Raw genomic sequence first — 27,714 nt, forward strand, 5'->3', positions numbered from 1 at the left:
TTTGGGGAGAGACAAAATTTTCTGCTTGGAGCAGTGTGGCCTCGCAGAAGGAACCCAGGTCTGGGAGTTGGAGGACCTTGCTTTAATCCTGGCTCCGCCACTTGTCTACTGTGGGACCTTGGGCCAGTCACTTTACGTCTCTGGGCTTCGGTTCCCTCATCTGAAAATGAAGATTAAAACTGTGAGCTTCGTGGGGGACAGGGACTATGGCCAACCTGATTAGCTTGGATCTGCCCCAGCAGTATAATGACTGGCACATAGTAAGTACTTAATAAATTCCACACACAAAAAAAACCTTCTTTGTGCCTCAGTAAAGATTTTCCTCATCTTCAAAATGGGATTTCAATACCTGTTCTCGCTCCTCCTTAGACTGAGGCAGGGATTGTGACTCGCCTGATTATCTTGTATCCACCTCAGCGTTTAGAGCGGTGCGTTACGTCGGAAGCGCTTAATACCATTAACATCATCATCATTATTTCAATATGTAGCGTTCCCTTCAATCCCGTGAATTGGGTGTGAAAACCTGTCAATGCCTTTGGAAAGCTAAGTGTATTATTGTTGTTCTTAAGTGCTTACGATGTGTCTGGCACTGTTCTAAAAGCCGGGGTGGATACAAAATGATCAGGTTGGACGTCGTCCTTGTCCCGCATGGGGCTCACAGTCTTCATCCCCATTTTGCAGATGAGGGAACTGAGGCCCAGAGAAGTGAAGTGACTTGCCCAAGGTCACACAGCAGGCAAGTGGTAGAGCCAAGATTAGAACCCAGATCTTCTGATTCCCAGGCATGGGCTGTGTCCACAAGGTCTTTCTGCTTCCCCCAAAGTACCAGAGTGCTTAATGGATACCCATCCGAGTGTGTAGTAAACTGAGGAAACTGCTCACCAAAGTTTTGGGTTTGTTTTTATCTACCTGACCTGTCACTCCTCATGGACTCTAGCTGCACCCCATCTCTCCTCTGTCCCGCAGTCAGTCAGTCATATTTAATGAGCGCTTACTATGCACAGAGTGCTGTACTAAGCTCTCTCCCCTGTGTCTCTTTCTTTCCTCCTCCGCCCCTCCGTCCTGTACTGTTTCCACTAGGCCACACTCCTGGGAGTCAGGAGCCCCAACTTCCCACCCCTGGCTCCACCACCCACCCGCAGCATAACCTCCTCCGGGCCTCGGTGTTCTCATCTGTAAAATGGGGGTGGAACGCCCGGTCCCAGACCGTACCCGATCGGACTGTATCATACCTGACCTGGTGCTTGGGACGTAGCGGGCACTTGAACCAGTCCCCCGGGAGCGTTATTATGGCGATCTCCCTTTCCGCCTGCCAGGTGCCGGTGGCCGTGAAGTCTCTGAGGAGCGGGGCGACGGTGGCGGCCGCGGGCGCTGGAGGCCCCGCCCTGGGTGACTTCCTGCAGGAGGTGACCGTAATGCTGGGCCTGAACCATCCACACCTGCTGCAGCTCTACGGGGTCGTGCTAGGGACCCAGCTACACATGGTTAGAACATTATCCCTCCTCCTCTTCCCCTTCCTCCCTCGTCCCCTTCCTCCCTCGTCCCCTTCCTCCCTCGTCCCCTTCCTCCCTCGTCCCCTTCCTCCCTCGTCCCTTTCCTCCTCATCCCCTTCCTCCCTCTTCCCCTTCCTCCTCTTCCCCTTCCTCCTCTTCCCCTTCCTCCTCTTCCCCCTCCTCCTCTTTATTCACTCATTCATTCAATCGTATTTATTGAGTGCTTACCGTGTGCAGAGCACTGTACTAAGCGCTTGGGAAGTCCAAGTTGGCAACATATAGAGACGGTCCCTACCCAACAGTGGGCTCACAGTCTAGAAGGGGGAGACGGAGAACAAAACATATTAACAAAATAAAAATCATTCATTCAATCCTATTTATTGAGCGCTTACTGGGTGCAGAGCACTGGACTAAGCGCTTGGGAAGTCCAAGTTGGCAACATATAGAGACGGTCCCTACCCAACAGTGGGCTCACAGTCTAGAAGGGGGAGACGGAGAACAAAACAAAACGTATTAACAAAATAAAAATCAGTCATTCATTCAATCCTATTTATTGAGCGCTTACTGGGTGCAGAGCACTGGACTAAGCGCTTGGGAAGTCCAAGTCGGCAACATATAGAGACGGTCCCTACCTAACAGCGGGCTCACAGTCTAGAAGGGGGAGACGGAGAACAAAACAAAACATATTAACAAAATAAAAATCAGTCATTCATTCAATCCTATTTATTGAGCGCTTACTGGGTGCAGAGCACTGGACTAAGCGCTTGGGAAGTCCAAGTCGGCAACATATAGAGACGGTCCCTACCCAACAGCGGGCTCACAGGCTAGAAGGGGGAGACAGACGACACACCAAAACATGTGGACATGTGTCAAGTCATCAGAATAAATAGAAATAAAGCTAGGTGCACATCATTAACAAAATAAACAAAACTAATGTTAACCAAACAAAATAAATAAATCCCCATCCTCCTTCCCTTCCTCCCTCTTCCCCCTCCTCCTCTTCATTCATTCATTCAATCGTATTTATTGAGCACTTACTGGGTGCAGAGCACTGGACTAAGCGCTTGGGAAGTACAAGTCGGCAACATATAGAGACGGTCCCTACCCAACAGCGGGCTCACAGTCTAGAAGGGGGAGACAGACGATGCAACAAAACATGTGGACAGGTGTCAAGTCATCAGAATAAATAGAAATAAAGCTAGGTGCACATCATTACGATCAAATTGATTGATTGATTGATCATTAACAAAATGAACAAAACTAACGTTAACCAAACAAAATAAATAAATCCCCATCCTCCTTCCCTTCCTCCTCCTGTTCTCCTCCTCCTCCCCCGACCCCCCGGGGAAGGAGTCAAAGGGCAGGGGCCGGGGAGGAGCGCGGTTGGGCGGACCGACCCGATAAGAGTGTGGCCTTCCCAGAGGCCTTCCCAGACTGAGCCCCTTCCTTCCTCTCCCCCTCGTCCCCCTCTCCATCTCCCCCGTCTTACCTCCTTCCCTTCCCCACAGCACCTGTATATATATGTATATATGGTTGTACACATTTATTACTCTATTTATTTTACTTGTACATATCTATTCTATTTATTTTATTTTGTTAGTCTGTTTGGTTTTGTTCTCTGTCTCCCCCTTCTAGACTGTGAGCCCACTGTTGGGTAGGGACTGTCTCTAGATGTTGCCAATTTGGACTTCCCAAGCGCTTAGTACAGTGCTCTGCACATAGTAAGCGCTCAATAAATACGATTGATGATGATGATGTCCGTCACTGGATGGACTCTTCCAGATCCATTGGCAGGGGACTATGAAAATGTACCCACCTGTAGTGCCAGCGGCTGGACCGGGGAGCAGGTGAATCGATGGAATCGGGTTTTTGGTTTTTTGGAGTTGACTCCCCCTTTTAGACTGGGAGCCCACTGTTGGGTAGGGACCGTCTCCATATGTTGCCAACTTGCACTTCCCAAGCGCTTAGTCCAGTGCTCTGCACACAGTAAGCGCTCAATAAATACGATTGATTGATCGACTCCGCTAATGCAGCTCTCTGCCTTGCCTCCGGAGAGACCTGGGGCTTCCAGTTCCCAAATCCAGGGAGGGAAAGGGACCCGGCATTTCCCAGCCCCGTGGGAGGGAAAGGCCAAGAATGCGAGCAGAGAAACAGCATAATCTAATTCTATTTTAATTCTAAAAATTCCCCCTTTTAGACTGTGAGCCCACTGTTGGGTAGGGACTGTCTCTATGTGTTGCCAATTTGTACTTCCCAAGCGCTTAGTACAGTACTCTGCACATAGTAAGCGCTCAATAAATACGATTGATTGATAATCTAGCGCAAAGACTCCTAGCTTGGGAGTCAAAGGATCTGTTGGCTCTAATTCCAGATCTGCCACTTTTTTTTTGGAGGGGGGGGGGGTTCTTCGTTAAGCGCTGACTGTGTGGCAGGCACTGTATTAGAGAAGCAGCGTGGCTCGGTGGAAAGAGCCCGGGCTTTGGAGTCAGAGGTCATGGGTTCGAATCCCGGCTCCGCCACATGTCTGCTGTGTAACCTTGGGCAAGTCACTTAACTTCTCTGAGCCTCAGTTCCCTCATCTGTAAAATGGGGATTAAGACTGTGAGCCCTGCGTGGGACAACCTGATCACTTTGTATCCCCCAAGCGCTTAGAACAGTGCTTTGCACATAGTAAGCGCTTAACAAATGCCAACATTATTATTATTATTATTAAGCGCTGTGTGCCAGGCACTGTATTAAGCGCTGGGGTAGGTACCATCATCATCATCATCAATCGTATTTATTGAGCGCTTACTATGTGCAGAGCACTGTACTAAGTGCTTGGGAAGTACAAATTGGCAACATATAGAGACAGTCCCTACCCAACAGTGGGCTCACAGTCTAAAAGGGTACCAGCTAATCAGGTTGACACAATCCATGTCCCAAATGGGCCCCTCAGTCTTAATCTCCATTTTACGGATGAGAGAACTGAGACTTAGAGAAGTGAGGTGACTTGCCCAAGGTCATCCAGCAGACAGGTGGAGGAGCTGGGATTAGAACACTGTTCTAGACTGTAAGCCCACTGTTTGGTAGGGACCCTCTCCATATGTTGTCGACTTGTACTTCCAAGCGCTTAGTACTGTGCTCTGCACACAGTAAGCGCTCAATAAATACGTTGATGATGATGATGATGATGATGATGTACTTCCCAAGCGCTTAGTACAGCGCTCTGCACACAGTAAGCGCTCAGTAAATACGATTGAATGAATGAACCCAGGTCCTTCCGACTCCCGGGCCCAGGCTCTCTCTAGTAGTCTGTGCCATCTGCCCTGGGCCCTTGGCCGAGTCTCTTCACTTCTCCGGGCCTCAGTTCTCTTGTCTGTAAAATGGGGATTAAGATTGTGGGCCCCACGTGGGACTGTAGACTTAAGTTCGTTATGGGCAGGGAATGTGTCTGTTGATTGTTCTAGCGTAGTCTCCCAAACGCTTAGTACCATGCCCTCACACAGAAGCACTCAATAAATACGACCGACTGTCCGACGGGGGACTCTGTCCACTGTGATTATCTGGTATCTACTTCAGGGCTTAGTGCAGTGTCTGGCACATAGTAAGCACTTCGCAAATGCCATTAAAAAAGATGCAGCAAGAAGGAGGAAGGGACGACTTTCATCCATTCAATTCAATCGTTTAGATTGAGCACTTACTGTGTGCAGAGCACTGTACTGAGCACATAGGAGAGTGCGATAGAACAATAAGCAGACACTCTCCTTGCCCATAAGGAGCTTACCGTCTAGAAAAGGAGCCAGACGTGAACAGAAATAAATGAATGATGGATAGGAACATAAGTGCTCCGCCCAGCTAGCTCAGGCGGTTGAGCATGAGACTCTTAATCTCAGGGTCGTGGGTTCGAGCCCCACGTCGGGTGACTAATTTTAGAGAAGCAGCGTGGCTCAGTGGAAAGAGCCCGGGCTTTGGAGTCAGAGGTCATGGGTTTGAATCTCAGCTCTTCCAACTGTCAGCTGTGTGACTTTGGGCGAGCCACTTAACTTCTCTGGGCCTCAGTTCCCTCACCTGTAAAATGGGGATCAAGACCGTGAGCCCCCCCGTGGGACAACCTGATCACCCTGTAATCTCCCCAGCACTTAGAACAGTGCTTTGCACACAGTAAGGGCTTAACAAATGCCATCATTATCAGTATTAGACTGTGAGCCCACTGTTGGGTAGGGACTGTCTCTATATGTTGCCAACTTGTACTTCCCAAGCACTTAGTACAGTGCTCTGCACGCAGTAAGCGCTCAATAAATATGATTGATGATGATGAGTATTAAGTCTGTGAGGCTGGGACGGGGTGGGGGGTGAGAAGCAGCGTCGCTCAGTGGAAAGAACCCGGGCTTTGGAGTCAGAGGTCATGGGTTCAAACCCCGCCTCCGCCACTTGTCAGCTGTGTGACTTTAGGCAAGTCACTTCACTTCTCTGTGCCTCAGTTCCCTCATCTGTAAAATGGGGGTTTAAACCGTGAGCCCCCCGGGGGACAACCTGATCACCTTGGAACCTCCCCAGCGCTTAAGAACAGTGCTTTGCACATAGTAAGCGCTTAACAAATGCCATCATTATCAGTATTAAGTCTGTGAGGCTGGGACGGGGGGGTGAGAAGCAGCGTAGCTCAGTGGAAGGAAAGAGCCCGGGCTTTGGAGTCAGAGGCTATGGGTTCAAACCCCGCCTCCGCCACTTGTCAGCTGTGTGACTTTAGGCAAGTCACTTCACTTCTCTGTGCCTCAGTTCCCTCATCTGTAAAATGGGGGTTTAAACTGTGAGCCCCCCGGGGGACAACCTGATCACCTTGGAACCTCCCCCAGCTCTTAAGAACAGTGCTTTGCACATAGTAAGCGCTTAACAAATGCCATCATTATCAGTATTAAGTCTGTGAGGCTGGGACGGGGGGGGGGGGGTGAGAAGCAGCGTTGCTCAGTGGAAGGAAAGAGCCCGGGCTTTGGAGTCAGAGGCTATGGGTTCAAACCCCGCCTCCGCCACTTGTCAGCTGTGTGACTTTAGGCAAGTCACTTCACTTCTCTGTGCCTCAGTTCCCTCATCTGTAAAATGGGGGTTTAAACTGTGAGCCCCCCGGGGGACAACCTGATCACCTTGGAACCTCCCCCAGCTCTTAAGAACAGTGCTTTGCACATAGTAAGCGCTTAACAAATACGATCATCATCATTATTATTATTAATAAAGGGAGGGAGTCAGAGTGACACAGCAGAGAGTGGGAGAAGAGGAAGGGGAGGCTTCGTCGGGGAAAGGGAGATCATCATCATCATCAGTCGTATTTATTGAGCGCTTACTATGTGCAGAGCGCTGTACTAAGCGCTTGGGAAGTGCAAATTGAGATTGTACAGTTGGGAGATCTCCGCAGACGCTCGTCCGCCTCCGGGTCTTTCTCCGGCTCTCCTCGGCGACGCCTCTCTCCCGCCCGTTGCAGGTGATGGAGTTAGCCCCCCTGGGATCCCTGGAGTCCTGCCTGGCGGCGTCGCCCCCGATGCCCCTGCCGCTTCTCTGCCTCTTCCTGCGCCAGCTGGTGGACGCCATGAGCTACCTGGAGGGCCGAGGGTTGGTTCACCGGGACCTGGCCACCCGGAACCTTCTCCTGGCGGCCCCCGACGTGCTCAAGGTGGCCGACTTCGGGCTGGTGCGACACCTCGGCGGGCCCGGGGGCCGCTACATCATGGGGGGGCCCCGGCCGATCCCCTACGCCTGGTGAGAGGGGCCGGGGGGCGCGGGGAAAGGAAAGGCCGGGGCGGACGGGAGGAGGGACCGGGAGAGGTAGCAGCCAGGCCTATCACTCAATTGCATTTATTGAGCGCTTACTGTGTGCAGAGCACTGTACTAAGCGCTTGGGTGAGCGCAACAATAATAGTAATTGGGGTATCTGTTAGGCGCATAGTAAGGCCTGAGAGTCAGAAGGACTTGGGCTCTAATCCTGCCTCCACCAAGAAGCAGCGTGGCTCAGTGGAGAAGAGCCCGGGCTTCGGCGTCAGAGGTCACGGGTTCAAACCCCCCGGCCCCGCCAATTGTCAGCTGTGTGACTTTGGGCAAGTCACTTCACTTCTCTGGGCCTCAGTGACCTCGTCTGTCAAATGGGGATGGAGACTGGGAGCCCCACGTGGGACAACCTGATCACCTTGTCATCTCCCCAGCGCTTAGAACTGTGCCTTGCACATAGTAAGCGCTTAATAAATACCATCATCATCATTATTATTATTATTATTGTCTGCTGTGGGACCTTCAGCACGTCACTTCAGTTCTCAGTTAACTCAGTTGCATTTATTGCAACTCAATTGCATTTATTGAGCGCTTACTGTGTGCAGAGCACTGTACCTCAGTTAACTCATCTGTTAAATGGGGAGGTAAAGTGGGACAGGGACTGCGTCCAACCCAGTTGGCTCATATCCATCCCAGGGCTTAAGAACGGTGTTTCTCACACATAGTACACACTCAGTGAATACCATAATTATTCTTAATTAGTATTGAGTGCTCCATTCGTTGTCCTATTTATTGTCCGCTTACTGTGTGCAGAGCACTGTACTAAGCACTTGGGAGAGGCAAATACAGTAATACGTGGCTCAGTGGAAAGAGCACGGGCTTTGGAGTCAGAGGTCATGGGTTCAAGTCCCGGCTCCACCACATGTCTGCTGTGCAACCTTGGGCAAGCCACTTAACTTCTCTGAGCCTCAGTGACCTCATCTGTAAAATGGGGATTAAGACTGTGAGCCCCACGTGGGACAACCTGATCACTTTGTACCCTCCCAGCGCTTAGAACAGTGCTTTGCACATAGTAAGCGCTTAACAAATGCCAACATTATTATTATTATTATTATTATTAATAAATGGACCCATTCTCTGCCCACGCCTAGCTTAGAGTCTAGAGCTTGCAGTCAACCAATCAATAAATAGCACCGATTGGTTGATAAAGGTCACTTATAGAGGAAAGAGAGAGGTTTGCGAGGGAAGGAGGGGGAAAGTACTTGGGAGGGAAATGTGAAGACCCTCCCCACTGAACCGTCCGCTCCCCCCGCCCCCCATCCAGGTGTGCCCCCGAGAGCCTGCGGCTCGGCGCGTTCTCGTCGGCGTCGGACGTGTGGATGTTCGGGGTGACCCTGTGGGAGATGTTCTCCGGTGGCCGGGAGCCGTGGGCCGGGCTGAGCGCCCACCAGATCCTGCAGCGGCTGGAGCGGGACCGGCTCAGGCTGGAGCGGCCTCAGCTCTGCCCTCGGGGGCTCTACGGCCTCGCCCGCTGCTGCTGGGCCTCCGTGCCCGCCGACAGACCCACCTTCTGCCAGCTGGACGGGCTGCTCCGTGAGGTGGGCCCCCTCCGACCCCCCAGTTTTCCCAAATCAGCACTTCCCACTTCCCTCCCTTTTTCTCCCTCCCTTCCCATCATTCGTTGAATTGCACGTACCGTGTGCGGAGCACCGGACTATCAATCAATCAATCAATCATATTTATTGAGCGCTTACTATGTGCAGAGCACTGTACTGAGCGCTTGGGAAGTACAAATTGGCAACATAGAGAGGCAGTCCCTACCCAACAGTGGGCTCACAGTCTAAAAGGGGGAGACAGAGAACAAAACCAAACCTACTAACAAAATAAAATAAATAGAATAGATATGTACAAGTAAAATAAATAAATAGAGTAATCATCATCATCAATCGTATTTATTGAGCGCTTACTATGTGCAGAGCACTGTACTGAGCGCTTGGGAAGTACAAATTGGCAACATAGAGAGGCAGTCCCTACCCAACAGTGGGCTCACAGTCTAAAAGGGGGAGACAGAGAACAAAACCAAACCTACTAACAAAATAAAATAAATAGAATAGATATGTACAAGTAAAATAAATAAATAGAGTAATCATCATCATCAATCGTATTTATTGAGCGCTTACTATGTGCAGAGCACTGTACTGAGCGCTTGGGAAGTACAAATTGGCAACATGTAGAGACAGTCCCTACCCAACAGTGGGCTCACAGTCTAAAAGGGGGAGACAGAACAAAACCAAACCTACTAACAAAAGAAAATAAATAGAATAGATATGTACAAGTAAAATAAATAAATAGAGTAATCATCATCATCAATCGTATTTATTGAGCGCTTACTATGTGCAGAGCACTGTACTGAGCGCTTGGGAAGTACAAATTGGCAACATGTAGAGACAGTCCCTACCCAACAGTGGGCTCACAGTCTAAAAGGGGGAGACAGAGAACAAAACCAAACCTACTAACAAAATAAAATAAATAGAATAGATATGTACAAGTAAAATAAATAAATAGAGTAATCATCATCATCAATCGTATTTATTGAGCGCTTACTATGTGCAGAGCACTGTACTGAGCGCTTGGGAAGTACAAATTGGCAACATGTAGAGACAGTCCCTACCCAACAGTGGGCTCACAGTCTAAAAGGGGGAGACAGAGAACAAAACCAAACCTACTAACAAAAGAAAATAAATAGAATAGATATGTACAAGTAAAATAAATAGAGTAATAATATGTACAAACATATATACATATATACAGGTGCTGTGGGGAAGGGAAGGAGGTAAGATGGGGGGGATGGAGAGGGGGACAGGAGAACAGATACATTCCCTGCCCACAAGCTTAACATCTAGAGATGAACTTACGGTCTCTAGAGACATCCTTTCGGCCCCCGTCTCCCCAACTCCCTCTTTTCCCGCCGCCTTTCCACTTCCCCAGACCTGACCAATGCTACACCTGCAGGAGGGGGAGAGGGGGAATGCCTTCATTCATTCATTCAGCAAATGCCATTGTGTGTGCCCCCCCCACCCCAGGCATGGCCTCTGGAAGTACGGTGTGTGCGGGAACTGAACGAGCCAGGGGCTCTGAGGATGGAACCGGGAGACCTGATCACTGTCATCGATGGCAGGTGAGCCCCCCCTTCCCCCATCCCCACCTCTCCCATTCCCACGTCCCTCCCCGACCAAGCCAGGGAAAATTTTGCCACCCCCTCCTGCCTTTGGTGTTCGTTTAAAATGGATTTGTTAAACGCTTACTATGTGCCGGGCACTGTACTAAGTGCTGGGGTAGATTCAAGCTAATCAGGTTGGACACAGTCCATGGCCCACATGGGGCTCACTTTCTTAATCCTCATTTTACTGATGAGGTCACTGAGGCACGGAGAAGCGCCTGGGGGAGGATGCTTAGTGAAGACATGAGGCCAAGAGGAAAGAGCACAGGCGAGACCTGAGTTGTTTCATTCCAGCTTCATCGTTGGCCTGCTGTGTCACTTAATTTCTCGGGCCTCAGTTTCCTCATCTGTAAAATGGGGATGACAGCGATGAGTCCCACGTGGGACGTGGACTGTGCCCAACACGATTAGCTTGTATCTTCCCCACCACTTAATGGGATTTAAATACCCGGTTTTCCCGGCCCTTGGATTGAGAGCCCCGTGTGGGACAGGGACTCTACCTGTAAATTTGTTGCGGCTAGGGAATGTATCTGTGTATTGTTATATCGTACTCTCCCGAGCGCTTGGTACAGTGCTCTGCACACAGTAAGCGCTCAATAAATACGATCGACTGACACTGTTGCGTCTACCCCAGTGATTAGTACAGGGCTCTAGACTGTGAGGTCGTCATGGGCAGGGAACGTGCCTGCTAATTCTGGCGTGCTCCGAAGCAGCAAGAACACGGGCTTGGGTGTGAGAGGACGGGGGCTCTAATCACAGCTCTGCCACTTGTCTGAGGTGTGACCCCGGGCCCGTCACTTAACTTCTCCGTGCCTCAGTGACCTCATCTGTAAAAGGGGGATTAAGACCGTGAGCCCCACGTGGGACAACCTGATGAGTTTAGACCCACCCCAGAGCTGGTGCTTGGCCTGTAGTAATCGCTTAATACCATTACTATTATCACTTAATTATTATTACAGTGTTCCGCATGTGGTAAAGCGCTCAGTAAACTCGATTGATTGACTGAAGCCCAGAAAAAGCGCTTAACCGAGCCCTTTATTATTAGGATGGATTCCCTCCCATCCATCCCGCTCCTTCCCAGCTCTCCGACTCTCCGCTCACAATGCTCATTGTGTATCGCCGCCCACTCCAGCCCTCCGAGCTCACCATGACCCCCTCCCCTTCTCTCCACCCCCAGCCCCGACCTCCCCATCTGGAGGGGCCAGAACGGCCGGACGCTGAAGTCGGGACCCTTCCCCGCGACGGCCGTGAGCCCGGTCCAGGCGGGAGCCCCCGGCCCGGCGGCCCCCCGGATCAGCCTGCCCATCCGCGGGACCTTCCAGCACACGGCCCACGGCGACCACAGGCTTCTGGAGCGGAGCTGGGCCGGCCACGAAAGGATGGAGGAGTGAGGACCGGACCGGAGGGGGACGGGGCTGGGCGAGGGCCGCCCACCAGATTGGTGGGGGAAAGGGCACCAGCACGCAAAGGAAAGAACGGCGTGGCGGAATAGCTAGAGCACGGGCCTGGAAGTTGGGTGGTTACGGGCCTAATGCCCGCTCTGCCGCCGTGTGACCTTGGGCAGCTCACTTTACTCTCTGGGCCTAGTACCCTCATCTGTCTCCCCCTTTTAGACTGTGAGCCCACTGTTGGGTAGGGACTGTCTCTATATGTTGCCAACTTGGACTTCCCAAGTGCTTAGTACAGTGCTCTGCACACAGTAAGCGCTCAATAAATACGATTGATGCTGATGATGATAAAATGGGGATGGAGACTGTGAGCCCCACATGGGACAGGGACTTTGCGTCCAACACGATTTGCTTGTATCTACCCCAGTGCTTAATACAGTGCCTGGCCCGTAGTGAAGTGCTTAACAAATGCCAAATTATTATTATTATTATTATTAATAAAGGGCTGGGGCTGGGTGAGGGCAGCTGAGCGGATCCTTGGGGGGAGGACCTGATTTTGGCAGTAAGGGGTGGGACTGGTTAAGTCCGCCAAGATCCAGCCCACTGTTGGGTAGGGACCGTCTCTATATGTTGCCAACTTGTACTTCCCAAGCGCTTAGTACAGTGCTCTGCACACAGTAAGTGCTCAATACAACTGAATGAATGAATCCAGCGCTTAGAACAGTGCTTTGCACATGGCGCTTAACAAATGCCATCATTAGTATTGGTAAGGCGCAGGGTAATGGGAGAGTGGGGCCTGAGGGGAAGGGGCCAGCGTAGGGTAATACAGGGAGGGGGTGTAGCCAAAACTAGTGGGGGGGGTCGTGGACACAGAGGGGGGGGGGTCCTGGGGGTCTCAACGAGTTAACCCCATGTCTCCCAGCAGGGGCAGAGCGCGGCTGCGGGAAGCAGCAGCGGGCCGGGCCGGCGGGATGCCGCTCCGCCAGATGAAAGGTGAACCCAGGGAGAGCACAATGTTGGGGAGCCCCGGGAGGGTGGGGACTCCTGGATCCCCCAGCGACCACCGCCTCCTCCCCCATCACCCCACCTCCAGGTCTCTCCAAGAGCCTGGAATCCATCCCCTCCTCGGACCCCGTGCCGCCTCGCGCCCGGCGATGCCCCCCGGATGCCTGCCGCATGAGCGCCGTACCCCTGGAGGGCCTGGCCTCCTCCCTCTCCCAGTCCCCCCAGGAGAGGGTCCGCCCCAAGCGGGACCCCGGCCCGTCCGACCGGCCCCCTGACCCCTGGACGCCCCCGGGGGGCAGCCGGGCACCGGTGGCCGTCCCTAATGCCAGCCCCCGCCCTGACCCGGAGCTGCTGAGGAAGATTAAGGAGGTGAGGCGGGGCACAAGGGGAGAGGGGGGTCCCCTGACTGAGGGTTCTGCTCCAAAACTCCCTCCCTTTTTCCTTGTGCCATCCTCTCACAGGTAGAAACGAGCGTCCACGGCGTCACCCGGCAGGAGTGCCAGGAGGCCCTGAGAGCCGCGGGTGGGGCAGTGCCCGCCGCCATCCAGAATCTCAAGGTAAAAGACCCAAGCGTCCTGCCCTTCGGGCTCCTGCACACCCTCCCCCAACCACGGGCTTAATGGATAGAGCCCGGGCCTGGCCCTCAGAAGGACCTGGGTTCTAATCGCGGCTCCTCCATATGTCTGTTGTGTGACCAGGAAGCAGCACGGCTCAGTGGAAAAGAGCACGGACTTTGGAGTCGGAGGTCATGGGTTCAAACCCCGGCTCCGCCAATTGTCAGCTGTGTGACTTTGGGCCAGTCACTTCACTTCTCTGTGCCTCAGTTACCTCATCTGTAAAATGGGGACTAAGACTGTGAGCCCCCCGTGGGACAACCTGATCACCTTGTAACCTCCCCAGTGCTTAGAACAGTGCTTTGCACATAATAAATGCCATTATTATTATTATTATAAGTCACTTAGCTCCTCTGTGCCTCAGTTACCTCATCCATTAAAAGGGGATTGAGACTATGCGCCCCACGTGGGGCAGGGACTGTGTCCATCCCAATTTGCTTCTATCCACCCCGGCGCTTAGTCGCGCCTGGTCCCTAGTGAGCGCTTAGCAAATACCACAGTTATTATTATCATCCTCTCAGGTTGCAGTTTGAGCCCGTGCCTGCCTCCCCCCGCCCCCCCACCAATAACTGATTGACTCTTCCTCCAGGTCGAGCAGCTGTTCCACCTTAGCAATCACTCTCGCGACTACTGTCGCCGCCTCCTCGAGCGCAAGCAGTGGGACCTGTCGGCCGCCAGCCGCTACATCCTGGCTCACCCTTGACCTTCCCCGCGCCCGCCGCTCCCCGGGAGCCGGACGGGGGGGCGGGGGTGCTGTTACTTCGCCCTCCGGCACGGCCCCCCCATCCCGGGAGGACCCGTCCTGCCAACCACGGGCTCGTCACAACGGACCAAGGGAAGAGGGCTACGCTGAAGCAGCAGCGCGGTCTCACAGAAAGAGCCCCGGCCTGGGAGACAGAGGACTTGGGTTCTCATCCCGGCTCCGCCAGTTACCTGCTGAGCTACCTCGGGCAAGTCGCTTCGCCTCTCTGAGCCTCGGTTCCCGTACGTGCAAAACGGGGACTCGAGACCTATGCTCCTTCCTACTTAGATTTGAAGCCTCATGTGAGGTCTGACCATCTTCTATCTACTCCAGCGCTCAGTAGAGTGCTCAGCGCCGTTGCTATCAGGCCACCTCCTAGCAGAAAGCCTGGATGGATCGGGGCGGTGGTCCTGAGGGCCTGTTCAGTGAGGAAGGGAGGATGGATGGGAAGTCACTCCTGCTTCCCTCCTCTCCAGGAATCGTGGAAAGAGGCGGGGTACGGCATCTCCCAAATGCCCCCACTCCCTGCTCATTGCCTTACGGGACTGAGCCTGGGGACTGACGCTGCCACGACGGGCGTCGAGGGAGACCTTACTGGATTTTAAGGGAGTTCATTTTGCTCTCTGGAGGCAGCCATCTAGGATGAGGAGAGTGGCCGTGTCGGACCACGCCGTGGAGGCCGCCTTCTTGGACGGTGAGAGCGGCCTTGTCGGACCACCTTCTGGAAACTCCCGTCTTGAATCCAAGCTGGGTACGGGAGAGCAACAGAGTGAATCTCTGGTTACGCGAAGGCCCGCCACCTTAAACTGCACCAGCCGTCCTCCTGGACTAGGGAGAGAACCGCCTGGACCGCTAACACGGCCTCCTCCACTTTCCCGACCGGCTCGGGGTGGCCATCCCCTCCCCTCAATGCACGGCACTTCCGACATCCAAAAAGTTAAAATGTTTATACGCAATACAAAGGTACATTCCCCCTCCGTCGGCCTTTGGCACGGCGGGGCACGGCTGAGGGGGACGGTTAAATAAGGCACACAGGAAGCTGCAGTGAGCACCAATAAAGAAGAGTTGGGGGGCTTTTGAAGGTAGGGTGACCCCGGATGCGGGCATCTGATAAGTCCCTGAATGCTGAAGGCACTTTCCTCCGTGGGTGGTGACGAGCCGAGTGGACTCGCTGACCCCTCTGGTTACAGAAGAGGAGAAGGAAATGGGTGACAGGGACTGAGAGCGGGTGAAAGGCTCAGAGGGTACGGAGGAAGGAGGGGAGACAGAGTAGGCGGAGGGAGAAAGAGGAGGCAGGAGTCTCCTCTACCACCTCAGATACCAGGGCAGTGGGGGGTGAGCCCACTGTTGGGTAGGGACTGTCTCTATATGTCGCCAACTTGTACTTCCCGAGCGCTTAGTCCAGTGCTCTGCACACAGTAAGCGCTCAATAAATACGATTGATTGATTGATTGACTAAGAAAATGGGAAGAGCCCACGGAAGGGGAAGGGAGGTGATGGGAAGGGGAGGGTCCCGATACAAAGACCCTTAGCAATGAGCGCATGCAGCAGATACCCGGCCCCCGGCCCTGAGGAAGAGGAGGGCCCCTGGAGCTCCAACCTCCAGCTCGGTCTCCCCACGATCCGGACCCATCCGCCGCCTTAGGGCCTCAACGGTCGGATCCACGCCCTTGGTGTCCTCAGGGAGCCGCCGTCGCGGAAGGACGCAAGTGGCCATCGCGGACGGAGGGCGGGCGGGCCCGCCTCGGGCCGTGGAGCCGGGTCAGGTGGGCGGCGGCCATCTCGGTCGTCTCGGATGGACGCGGAGAGGAGATTCTCTAACTGGTCACGACTGGGGAGGCTGAGGTCTTTTCTCCTGACTTCTCATAGAACATATAGTTCTAGGAAGAGAAGGGGCCCGGAAAGGCGTCAGTGAGGAGGGTGTCAACGAAGAGAGGCCAAGGAAGGTACGAATGGGGAGAGTACCAACGTGAAGAGGCCCCTCTGACTGTCCCCATCTCTTGCTCCCATTGAGCAACACTCCCAACCCATTCCTCTGAGCTCCACCCCCGCACCCCCTGTGCCACGCAGCCTCCTCATTCTCTTCCCCCTTCTCAGAGGGAAGACTATCACCTCCTTATAATAATAATGACGATGGCATTTATTAAGTGCTTACTATGTGCAAAGCACCGTTCTAAGCGCTGGGGAGGTTACAAGGCGATCAGGTTGTCCCATGTGGGGCTCACAGTCTTAATCCCTGTTTGACAGGTGAGGTAACTGAGGCACAGAGAAGTTTAGTGATTTGCCCAAAGTCACACAGCTGACGAGTGGCGGAGCAGGGATTTGAACCCATGACCTCTGACTCCAAAACCCATGCTCTTCCCACTGAGCCACGCTGCTTCTCTATGACAGCATTTATTAAGCACTTACTATGTGCAAAGCCCTGTTCTAAGCACTGGAGAGGTTACAAGGTGATCAGGCTGTCCCGCGGGGGGCTCACGGTTTTCATCCCCATTTTACAGATGAGGTCACCGAGGCCCAGAGAGGTGACTTGCCCAAAGTCACACAGCTGGCAACTGGCGGAGCCGGGATTTGAACCCACGACCTCCGACTCCAAAGCCCATGCTCTTTCCGCTGAGCCACGCTGCTTCTCTGTGTGGGCAGGGGTGGGGCCTACCAAGTCCGTTCTACTGGACTTTCTTGAGCACCTAGTACAGCATTCTGCGCCCGGGAAGCGCTCAATAAATACCACTGCCGGGTTGATTGGGGGAGGTGCCGGGGGGGAGGGGGCAGAGCGAGAGCAAAAGCGTCTGAGGGTCGGGGGGAGAACTCACGATGAGGAAAGCGGCCCCCAGCAGCACCGCCTTCACGCGCACGTCCAGGTCGAGCGGGAACTGCAGGCCGAAGACGTCCGTGCGGCTGGCGGCCCCGGGCTCCAGCCCGCCCCAGTCCCGGCTGATCCGCCCCACGCTGCGCGACTCGTCCTTCGTCTTCACCTGCGGGCACAGTGCGGGGGTGAGGGGGACCCCCCCCCAGCCACACACACCCCCCCGGGGACGCCAGCCCGTCCCCCGGCACCTCAAAGTTGGTGTCGCTCCCGCAGCTGCCCGACCAGCAGGGCCCCACGATGCGCAGCAGCGTCTGGCGCTCGGCGTCCTGGACGGAGAACTTGGGCAGGAAGGGGTGCCAGGTCTGCAGGACGTGCCCGATGGTGGTGCCCGGTGGGGCCTGCACCTCCAGCTGCGGGAAGGGGGCACAGAGAGAAGGCTCGGTACCCAGATCGCCCCTTCCCCACCGTGGCTCCTCACCCGAGGCCCACCTTTTCATTCATTCAGTCGTATTTACTGAGCGCTTACTGCGTGCGGGGCACCGTACTAAGCGCTTGGGAAGTCCAAGTTGGCAACATAGAGAGACGGTCCTGCACCGGTCGCTCCTGGCTCTCCTCCCCCTCTACCCACCGCCCCCCAGCCGGCGTCTCCCAACTCTCCTCTCCCTGATCCCACTGGCCGGGTGCTCCCAGCCCTCTTCTTCCTCTCCCGGCCCCACGGCCGGCGCCGCTCCCGTCGCCCGCCCGGTCTCCCGGTCCTCCGGGCCTCACCTCCTGAAGGCAGCAGGGAAAGCAGCAGGCCCCGCAGTGCAGCGTGCGGCTGAGCCGCAGGACCTCGCGGGCGGAGGCGTCGGCCACCCGGAGCCGGAGGGGGCGGCGGGTCCCGCAGCAGAGCCGGGCACACAGGGCCGACTCCTCCGCCGCCCGCAGCGGCCCCCAGCCCGGACCCCCGCGCAGCTCGTAGCGGCGGCAGCTCCGGCGGCCCAGGAAGCCTGCGGGGAGCGAGACGGGCAGCGCGGCCCGGGGAGGTGGGGGGACGCTGACCCGGGACCACGAGCCTCCCGCTCCCGCGCTCGCCCCAGGCCCCGCTCCCTTCCGGTCTGGGACGCGGGTGGGGACAGAAGGCACCCAGATGCCCCTGAACCGGGCCTAGTGGGCACAGCCCTGGCCTGAGAATCGGGACACCCGGGTCCTAATCCCAGCTCCATCGCCTGCCTGCTGGGCAACCTTGGGACAAGTCACTTGACTCCTCTAGGCCTCAGTTTCCTCATTCATTCAGCCGTATTTATCGAGCGCTTACTGGGTGCGGAGCACTGTACCAAGCGCTTGGGAAGCCCAAGTTGGAAACATATAGAGACGGTCCCTACCCAACAAGGAGTTCACGTTCTAGAGGGGGAGGCAGGCGTTAATACAAATAGATAAGGTGATCAGGTTGTTCCCACAGGGGGCTCGCAGTCTTAATCCCCATTTTACAGATGAGGGAAGTGGGGCGTAAAGTGGGGATTCCATCCCTGTTCTCCCTCCACTTTCGCCCCATGGGGGTCGGGGACTCCAGCACTCTGTATGGTGCTCGATACATAGAAAGCGCTTTAACGAGCACCGCCGTTAGCATTATTCCCCACCCCAACTGGTTGGCGAGGGGGTGGAAGAAATCCAACCCGCCCCTCACGAAGGAAGGGGTTGACTTCAAGGGGCCCTCCACCCCGCCTGCCGTCCCCCTCAAATTTCTCCTTCCCTTCCCCAGGGCTCCAGCCAGCCCCCAGCCCCCTCTCCTCACCTTCCGCCTGCTCGACCTTCTCGTGGATCAAGATCTGGTCAATCTGGGCGGAGAGAGACACACACAGAGACCAAGAGAGACGCCCCCGAGGCAGAATTATAGACGTTAATAGTAATAATAATAACAGTGGGATTTGTTAAGCGTTTACTAATGGCCAGGCACTATACTAACCGCTGGAGTGGGTCCAAGATAATCAGGTTGGACACAGTCCTTGTCCCACATAATAATAATAAATAATAACAATGGCATTTATTAAGCGCTTACTATGTGCTAATGGGGAGTTTACAGAGTGATCAGGCTGTCCCACGGGGGGCTCACAGTCTTAGTCCCCATTTTACAGATGAGGTAACTGAGGCACACAGAAGTTAGGTGACTTGCCCAAAGTCACCCAGCTGACAAGTGGCCGAGCCGGGATCTGAACCCCTGACCTCCGACTCCAAAGCCCGGGCTCTTTCCACTGAGCCACGCTGCTTCCCCACATGGGACTCCCGGCCTCAATCCCCATTTTACAGATGAGGTGACTGAGTCCCAGGGAAGGGAAAATGACTCGCCCAGGGTCCCGCGGCAGGCAAGGGGTGGAACCAGGATCAGACCCCAGGTCCTTCTGGTGCCCAGGCCCAGGCTCTATCCACTAGGCTTCTCAATTCCAATCCCTAAACTGCAAAACTTAGGGATGGGTGGGAGGCCAGGGGAGAGCGCAGGGCCCCTCTGACTCCCCTCGGGGCTGAGTAAAGGGTGGGGGATCAGTTTCCCGGCCGCCACCGGCATCACGCCGCCCCCCCAAATCCCACAGCCACACTCACCTGGATGAGGCAGTCGAGCCCGGGGGGGACGTGAGTACTGAGGGGCAGGTAGGGCCCACTGGGGGCCACTGGCTCAAGCGGGGCGGGGGCTCCGGGGGAGGGGAACAGGGAAAAGCCGGGGGCTGGGGGAGCCGGGGGCTCGGGGTACAGGACTGGGGCGGCAGGATAGGGGGGTGACGAGTACCCCTTGGGCACATAACCTGGGGAGAAACAAAAAGAAAGGGGTTGGGGAGGATTTGGGGGCGGGGGGACCCTCAGATCTCAAGACCTCAACCTCCAGCACCACGGCAGCTAGTGATGTCCCCTTCCTTCCTCTCCCCCTCTCCATCCCCCCCCATCTTACCTCCTTCCCTTCCCCACAGCACCTGTATATATGTATAGATGTTTGTACATATTTATTACTCTATTTATTTTACTTGTACCTATCTATTCTATTTATTTTATTTTGTTAGTATGTTTGGTTTTGTTCTCTGTCTCCCCCTTTCAGACTGTGAGCCCACTGTTGGGTAGGGACTGTCTCTATATGTTGCCAATTTGTACTTCCCAAGCGCTTAGTACAGTGCTCTGCACATAGTAGGCGCTCAATAAATATGATTGATGATGATGTATATATATGTGTATATATGTATATATGTTTGTACTTATTACTCTATTTATTTATTTTACTTGTACATATCTATTCTATTTATTTTATTTTGTTAATATGTTTTGTTTTGTTCTCTGTCTCCCCCTTCTAGCCTGTGAGCCCACTGTTGCGTAGGGACTGTCTCTATATGTTGCCAATTTGTACTTCCCAAGCGCTTAGTCCAGTGCTCTGCACATAGTAAGCGCTCAATAAATACGACTGATGATGATGTATATATATGTGTATATGTGTATATATGTTTGTACTTATTTATTACTCTATTTATTTATTTATTTTACTTGTACATATCTATTCTATTTATTTTGTTAATATGTTTTGTTTTGTTCTCTGTCTCCCCCTTCTACACTGTGAGCCCACTGTTGGGTAGGGACTGTCTCTATATGTTGCCAACTTGTACTTCCCAAGCGCTTAGTCCAGTGCTCTGCACACAGTAAGCGCTCAATAAATACGATTGATTGATGTCACCGATTTTTTTTTTTAATGTTTTTTGTTAAGCGCTGACTAGGTACCACACACCGGGATAGAGCCAAACGAGTCACCAAGCACTCGGTAAGTGCTCAATAAATACAACTGAATGAATCAGGTTGGGCTCAGCCGGTAGTCACCAAGCGCTTAGCACGGTGCTTTGCGCAAAGTAAGGGCTCAATAAATACAATTGAATGAATCAGGTTGGACCCAGCCGGTGTCCCACGTGGGGCCACGGTCCTACTCCCCATTTAACAGAGGAGGGAACTGAGGCCCAGAGAAGCTTAGCGACGTGTCCGAGATCACACAGCAGACAAGTGGCAGAGCTGGGATTAGAATCTAGGTTCTCTGACACCCGGGCCAGGGCTCTATCCACCAGGCCACCCTGCTTCTCCATTTCTCTGCTTCGCCCTTTGTCCAAGGAACCCAAACCCACTGTCTGGGGCCTTGCCAACGAGAGGCGGGGAGGGAGGTGGGGCCGGAAAAGTGGCAGACCACGGAGGGACGGAGGGACACAAAGACTTTTTAATGGTATTTTGTTCGGCGCTTACCATGTGTCAAATACCGTCCCGAGAGATGAAAAGACACTGGGCAAAGCTAGGAACACGAGGGAGGCAGGACTGGGGAGGGTCAGGGAAGGGCAGGGCCTGTCCCAAACATTTCTTCCGGGAATCTCATTCATTCATTCATTCATTCAGTCAGTCGTATTTATTGAGCGCTTACTGTGTGCAGAGCACTGGACTAAGCGCTTGGGAAGTACAAGTTGGCAACATAGAGGGGCGGTGCCTACCCAACAGTGGGCTCACCAGCCCCCCAGATCCCCCACCCCCAAGGCCTCTCCGCCCCTTCCAGCCCAAGCCCTCTCCTCACCTGCCATCGGAGGCGTCCACTAGGTTCCGGGGCGGCAGGCCCTGGTGGGGAGGAAGGGTGAAGTCAGGGACCACCCACCCCACCTCCCCTGGTGGGGTGGGGGGGGAGAGGGAAAGCCAGGAAACCAGCCCCTTCCCCATCCTGGGGCGCACCACCCACTGCCATCTGCAAGGCCCTTCCGTCCTCGGTGGACCGGTGTGCTAGGGGGAGGCGCCTCCTACATAGCCCCCCCAACTCTAGTGATTCCAACAGCACACCGGCTCCTTGCTACCTTTTTTCTGCTACTTGTGAGGCGCTCACTAGGTGCCTGGCACCGTTCTAAGCGCTGGGGTAGAATAAACTCATCTGGTTGGACACACAGTTTTGCGCCCCATTTTCCAGACGAGGGAAATGAGGCCCAGGGAGGTGACTCGCCCAAGGTCTCGGGGGAGATGAGGGGTGGAGGCGGGATGAGAACAAACGGCTCGGCCCCGGGGTCTGAGTCACGGCTGCTCACACCCACGGGGGCAGGAGGCCGGGAAGCCGGACAGAGACACCCACGCACACATCATCATCATCATCATCAATCGTATTTATTGAGCGCTTACTATGTGCAGAGCACTGTACTAAGCGCTTGGGAAGTGCAAAGTACACAGAGACGGCGACGGAGATAACGAGAGAGGGACTGTCTCTATATGTTGCCAACCTGTACTTCCCAAGCGCTTGGTCCAGTGCTCTGCACACAGTAAGCGCTCAATAAATACGATTGATTGACTGAGTGATTGACGGAGACACCGCACAGGGACACACAGGCCGACGAGAGAGACAAAGATGGAGACACAGAGACAAAAGCACAGAGACCCAGAGGGAGGCAGAGAGACAAAAAGAGAGACACAGAGAGACACAAAGACAGAGGCAGATGAGAGACAGATGGAGACACAGAGACAGAGGCGGAGACACAGAGACATTCATTCATTCAATCGTATTTATTGAGCGCTTACTGCCTGCAGAGCACTGGACTAAGCGCTTGGGAAGTCCAAGTCGGCAACATCTAGAGACGGTCCCTACCCGACGGCGGGCTCACAGTCTTGAAGGGGGAGAACGACAATCAATCAATTGTATTTATTGAGCGCTTACTGTGTGCAGAGCACTGTACTAAGCGCTTGGGAAGTACAAGCTGGCAACATATAGAAGCAGTCCCTACCCAACAGCGGGCTCACAGTCTAGAAGACAACAAAAAAAAACATGTACACAGGTGTCATCAGAATAAATAAAAGTAAAGCTATAAATCAATCAATCATTCATTCATTCCATCGCATTTATTGAGCACTTACTGCGTGCAGAGCACTGTACTAAGCGCTTGGGAAGTACAAGCTGGCAACATATAGAGACGGTCCCTACCCAACAACGGGCTCACAGTCTAGAAGGGGGAGAACGACAACAAAACAAAACATGTACACAGGGTGTCATCAGAATAAATAGAAGTAAAGCTATAAATCAATCAATCAATGGAGACACAGAGAAACACAGAGACGGTGACACAGAAACACAGAGGCAGAGAGACAAAGACAGAGACACTGAGAGACGCAGAGGCAAAGACAGAGACACTGAGAGATGCAGAGGCAGAGAGACAGAGACAGAAACACAGAGACAGAGATAAAGACGAAGAGACAAAGACCCAGAGAGAGACAGAGGCGGACAGAGAGACAAAGACGGACACGCAGAGGCAGACATTCATTCATTCATTCATTCAATCGTATTTATTGAGCGCATACTACGTGCAGAGCACTGTACTAAGCGCTTGGGAAGTCCAAGTTGGCAACATCTAGAGACGATCCCTACCCAACAGTGGGCTCACAGTCTAGAAGGGGGAGACAGAGAACAAAACAAAACATATTAACAAAAGAAAATAAATAGAATAAATATGTACAAATAAAATAGAGAGACAGATAGAGACACAGAGACAGAAATACAGAGATAGAGACAGAGGCGGAGAGACAGAGGCACAGAGATGGAGATAAAGACACAGAGAGACAGAGGCGGAGACACAGAGACACATCCAGCGCTTAGAACAGTGCTTTGCACATAGTAAGCGCTTAATAAATGTCATCATTATTATTATTATTATACAGAGACAGAGACACAGAGACAGAGGGAAAGACGGAGACACAAAGAGACACAGAGATAGAGAGACAGGCGGAGACACACAGAGACAGACAAAAAGACAGCAGCATGGCTCAGTGGAAAGAGCCCGGGCTTTGGAGTCAGAGGTCACGGGTTCAAATCCCGGCTCGGCCAATTGTCAGCTGTGTGACTTTGGGCAAGTCACTTCTCTGGGCCTCAGTGACCTCATCTGTAAAATGGGGATGGAGACTGTGAACCCCCCGTGGGACAACCTGATCACCTTGTAACCTCCTCAGCGCTTAGAGCAGTGCTTTGCACATAGTAAGCGCTTAATAAATGCCATTATTATTATTATTATTATTACTAAAGACAGAGACGGAGACGCAGAGAGAGACAGAGATAAAGACACAGAGCTTCAGTGACCTCATCTGTAAAATGGGGATGAAGACTGTGAGCCCCCCGTGGGGCAACGTGATCACTTTGTAACTTCATTCATTCATTCGATCGTATTTATTGAGCGCTTACTGTGTGCACAGCACTGTACTAAGCGCTTGGGAAGTCCAAGTTGGCAACACATAGAGACGGTCCCTATCAACCGTATTTATTGAGCGCTTACTGTGTGCAGAGCACTGTACTAAGCGCTTGGGAAATACAGGTTGGCAACATATAGTGCCTGTATATATATTCGTACATATTTATTACTCTATTTATGTATTTTACTTGTACATATCTATTCTATTTATTTTATTCTGTTAATATGTTTTGTTTTGTTCTCTGTCTCCCCCTTCTAGACTGTGAACCCATTGTTGGGTAGGGACCGTCTCTCTATGTTGCCAACTTGGACTTCCCAAGCGCTTAGTACAGTGCTCTGCACACAGTAAGCGCTCAATAAATACGATTGATTAACTGTCTCTATATGTTGCCAACTTGGACTTCCCAAGCGCTTAGTACAGCGCTCTGCGCACAGTAAGCGCTCAATAAATACGATTGATTGATTGATTGATTGATATAGAGACAGTCCCTACCCAACAGTGGGCTCACAGTCTAGAAGGGGGAGACAGAGAACCTCCCCAGCGCTTAGAACAGTGCTTGGCGCATAGTAGGCGCTTAATAAGTGCCATCATCTTATGGCATATTAGAGAAGCAGCGTGGCTCAGTGGAAAAGCGCCCGGGCTTTGGAGTCAGAGGTCATGGGTTCGAATCCCGCCTCCTCCACACCATCATCACCAATCGTATTTATTGAGCGCTTACTGCGTGCAGAGCACTGGACTAAGCGCTTGGGAAGTACAAATTACTTCACACAGCACATGTCTGCTGTGTGGCCTTGGGCAAGTCACTTCACTTCTCTGAGCCTCGGTGACCTCATCCGTAAAATGGGGATGAAGACTGCGAGCCCCACGTGGGACAACCTGATCACTCTGTATCCCCCCCCCCAAGCGCTTAGAACAGTGCTTTGCACATAGTAAGCGCTTAACAAATACCAGCATTATTATTATTATTATTATCATCATTATTATTATTAAAGACGGAGACACAAAAAGAGAAAGACACAGAGATAAAGACCCAGAGGAGCGGGGGGGATGGGGGGGGGAATCCGGTCCTACCTGCAGCCGAGCCCCGACGGCGCCGCCGACCCCGAGCCCGCCCCGTGCGCCTGCGCAAACACACACACACAAAGACGCACACACACACACACACACACACACACAGACACACACACACGGCGCCGGTGTCGTCCCCCCCTTGAGGGCGGGACTCCGGCTCCTGGCCACGCCCCCTTCGACGGGCGGCGCCCCGCGCGCCTGCGCAGGAGAAAGGGGCGGAGCCACCGCGCCGGCCTTCTCCGCCCCCATAGCCCGCGGCGTCCCTGGCCACGCCCCCAGACGTCCCTGGCCACACCCTCGACGTCCATGGTCACGCCCCCGACGCCCATGGCCACGCCCCGACGTTCGTGGTCACGCCCCTGACGCTCGTGGCCACGCCCCGACGTCCATGGCCCCTCCGAAGTCCCTGGACACGCCCCCAACGTCCGTGGCCACGCCCCTGACGCTCATGGCCACGCCCCGAGGGCCCTGGACACGCCCCTAACGTCACGGCCACGCCCGGCGTCCATGGCCACGCCCCCACGTCCATGGCCACGCCCCAAGGTCGCTGGACATCCCCCGACGTCAGTGGCCACGCCCCGAGCCATTGCCACCGGCCACGCCCCAAGGTTGCTGGACATCCCCCGACGTCATGGCCACGACCCTGACCACGCCTCCGACGTCCATGGCCACGCCCCCACGTCCGCGGTCAATCAATCCATCAATCAATCGTATTTAATGAGCGCTTCCTGTGTGCAGAGCACTGTACTGAGCGCTTGGGAAGTACAAGTTGGCAACATATAGAGACAGTCCCTACCCAACAGTGGGCTCACGGTCAACCCCCCGATGTCCCTGGACACGCCCCTAACGTCATGGCCACGCCCCCGACGCTCCTGGCCACGCCCCCGACGTCCAGGGCCACACCCCAAGGCCCCTGGAAACGCCCCTGACGTCATGGCCACGCCCCGATCCATTGCCAGCCCCGACGCCCACGGCCACGCCCCTGACCACGCCCCCGGCGTCCATGGCCACACCCCGAGGTCCCTGGACACGCCCCCGGCGTCAATGGCCACGCCCCGAGTCCATTGCCCCCCCCGACGTCCATGGCCACGCCCCCGAAGTCCATGGCCACACCCCGAGGCCCCCTGGACACGCCCCCGACGTCCGTGGCTACGCCCCGACGTCCCTGGCCACACCCCGAGGTCCCTGGACACGCCCCCGAAGTCAATGGCCACGCCCCGATGTCCCTGGACTCGCCCCCGACGTCCATGGCCACACTCCGACGTCCATAGTCACGCCCCTGACGCTCATGGACACGCCCCCCGACGTACACGGCCACACCCCGAGATCCCTGGCCACGCCCCCTACGCGCATGGCCACGCCCCCGACGTCCGTGGCCACGCCCCCGACCGTTGTCAAGGGAGGAGGCCGGAGACGGGCAGGGCCGTGACCGCATCCCTGAGGCGCTCCCCTCAATTAGCCCTGTCTTTTGAACGCTTAATTAACAATAATCAGGGGATTGTTAAGCGCTTACTACGTGCCGGGCACTGCATTAAGCGCTGGGGAAAATACGAGACAATCAGGTTGGACAATCAGGTTTTTAGACTGTGAGCCCACTGTTGGGTAGGGACTGTCTCTCTATGTTGCCAACTTGGACTTCCCAAGCGCTTAGTACAGTGCCCTGCTCACAGTAAGCGCTCAATAAATACGATTGATTGATTGATTGACTGACCCAGTCCCACGTGGATCTGTCTCACCATCCCAATCCTCATTTTACAGATGAGGGAACTGAGGCCCGGAGGAGGGAAGGGACTTGCCCGAGGTCACACGGCCGACAAGCGGCGGAGTCGGGATTAGAACTCAGATCTTCTGGCTCCCAGGCTCGGGTTCTGTCCACTAGGCCAAGCTGATTCATTCATTCAATCGTATTTACTGAGCGCTTACTGTGTGCATTCTGTCCACTAGGCCCAGCTGATTCATTCATCAGTCAGTCGTATTTATTGAGCACTTACTGTGTGCACTGTACTAAGCGCTTGGGAATCAATCAATCAATCGTATTTATTGAGCGCTTACTGTGTGCGGAGCACTGGACTAAGCGCTTGGGAAGTCCAAGTTGGCAGCATATAGAGACGGTCCCTACCCAACAGCGGGCTCACGGTCTAGAAGGGGGAGACAGACAACAAAACAAAACATATTAACCAAATAAAATAAATAGAATAAATATGTACAAATAAAATAGAGTAATAAATACGTACAAACATATATACAATATACACGTGCTGTGGGGAGGGGAAGGAGGTAAGGTGGGGGCCCACTGTTGGGTAGGGACCGTCTCCATATGTTGCCAACTTGTACTTCCCAAGCGCTTAGTACAGTGCTCTGCACACAGTAAGTGCTCAATAAATACGATCGGTTGATTGATTGGGGGGGAGGAGGGGGACAGGAAGGAGGGGGCTCAGTCTG

At 54.0% G+C, this 27,714-nt stretch overlaps 3 protein-coding genes and 1 non-coding gene across 4 annotated transcripts in view; 3 read left to right on the plus strand and 1 right to left on the minus strand.

Moving 5' to 3' along the window:
* TNK1 (tyrosine kinase non receptor 1) overlaps positions 1–15,599 on the plus strand; it is a 40,800-nt gene extending 25,201 nt beyond the window's left edge. Inside the window, exons 7-15 of the mRNA XM_038768836.1 lie at positions 1,317–1,484; positions 6,949–7,223; positions 8,554–8,827; positions 10,313–10,407; positions 11,627–11,836; positions 12,760–12,830; positions 12,931–13,211; positions 13,304–13,399; positions 14,046–15,599. Of these exons, the coding sequence (XP_038624764.1) occupies positions 1,317–1,484; positions 6,949–7,223; positions 8,554–8,827; positions 10,313–10,407; positions 11,627–11,836; positions 12,760–12,830; positions 12,931–13,211; positions 13,304–13,399; positions 14,046–14,159 (1,584 nt within the window). The 3' untranslated portion in view covers positions 14,160–15,599. The remainder of the gene's footprint in view (positions 1–1,316; positions 1,485–6,948; positions 7,224–8,553; positions 8,828–10,312; positions 10,408–11,626; positions 11,837–12,759; positions 12,831–12,930; positions 13,212–13,303; positions 13,400–14,045) is intronic.
* On the plus strand, positions 5,325–5,397 carry TRNAK-CUU. Its single transcript has one exon. It is a non-coding gene; the product is annotated as a tRNA-Lys (tRNA).
* Positions 15,600–15,645: 46 nt separating the features above from the next.
* Positions 15,646–25,359, minus strand: PLSCR3 (phospholipid scramblase 3). Its single transcript, XM_038768822.1, has 8 exons — positions 25,273–25,359; positions 21,566–21,606; positions 19,585–19,784; positions 18,782–18,824; positions 17,776–17,996; positions 17,256–17,417; positions 17,012–17,173; positions 15,646–16,078 (listed from the first exon to the last, which is right to left on the minus strand). The coding sequence occupies exons 2-8, from the start codon at positions 21,570–21,572 to the stop codon at positions 16,016–16,018; spliced, it is 858 nt and encodes a 285-aa protein (XP_038624750.1). The 5' UTR covers positions 21,573–21,606; positions 25,273–25,359; the 3' UTR covers positions 15,646–16,015.
* A 420-nt stretch (positions 25,360–25,779) lies between these two features.
* On the plus strand, positions 25,780–26,701 carry LOC119946768 (extensin-like). The gene is made up of 2 exons (XM_038768218.1): positions 25,780–25,959; positions 26,168–26,701. The coding sequence occupies exons 1-2, from the start codon at positions 25,780–25,782 to the stop codon at positions 26,699–26,701; spliced, it is 714 nt and encodes a 237-aa protein (XP_038624146.1).
* The last annotated feature ends 1,013 nt before the right edge of the window (positions 26,702–27,714 follow it).

This window comes from Tachyglossus aculeatus, chromosome Y4 (genome assembly GCF_015852505.1).
Source record: "Tachyglossus aculeatus isolate mTacAcu1 chromosome Y4, mTacAcu1.pri, whole genome shotgun sequence".
NCBI lineage: Eukaryota > Metazoa > Chordata > Mammalia > Monotremata > Tachyglossidae > Tachyglossus > Tachyglossus aculeatus.

Excerpts from the sequence above, each read along its gene's own strand:
- PLSCR3 (XM_038768822.1), bottom strand. Across the intron at positions 18,825-19,584 it reads GGCTCGACTGCCTCATCCAG|ATTGACCAGATCTTGATCCA; the intron begins GTGAGTGTGGCT and ends CTCTCCGCCCAG. Across the intron at positions 17,997-18,781 it reads GAAGGTCGAGCAGGCGGAAG|GCTTCCTGGGCCGCCGGAGC; the intron begins GTGAGGAGAGGG and ends CGCTCCCCGCAG.
- LOC119946768 (XM_038768218.1), top strand. The coding sequence starts at position 25,780 with ATGGCCACGCCCCCACGTCCATGGCCACGCCCCAAGGTCGCTGGACAT. Across the intron at positions 25,960-26,167 it reads GCCACGCCCCCACGTCCGCG|GGCCACACCCCAAGGCCCCT; the intron begins GTCAATCAATCC and ends CCCGACGTCCAG.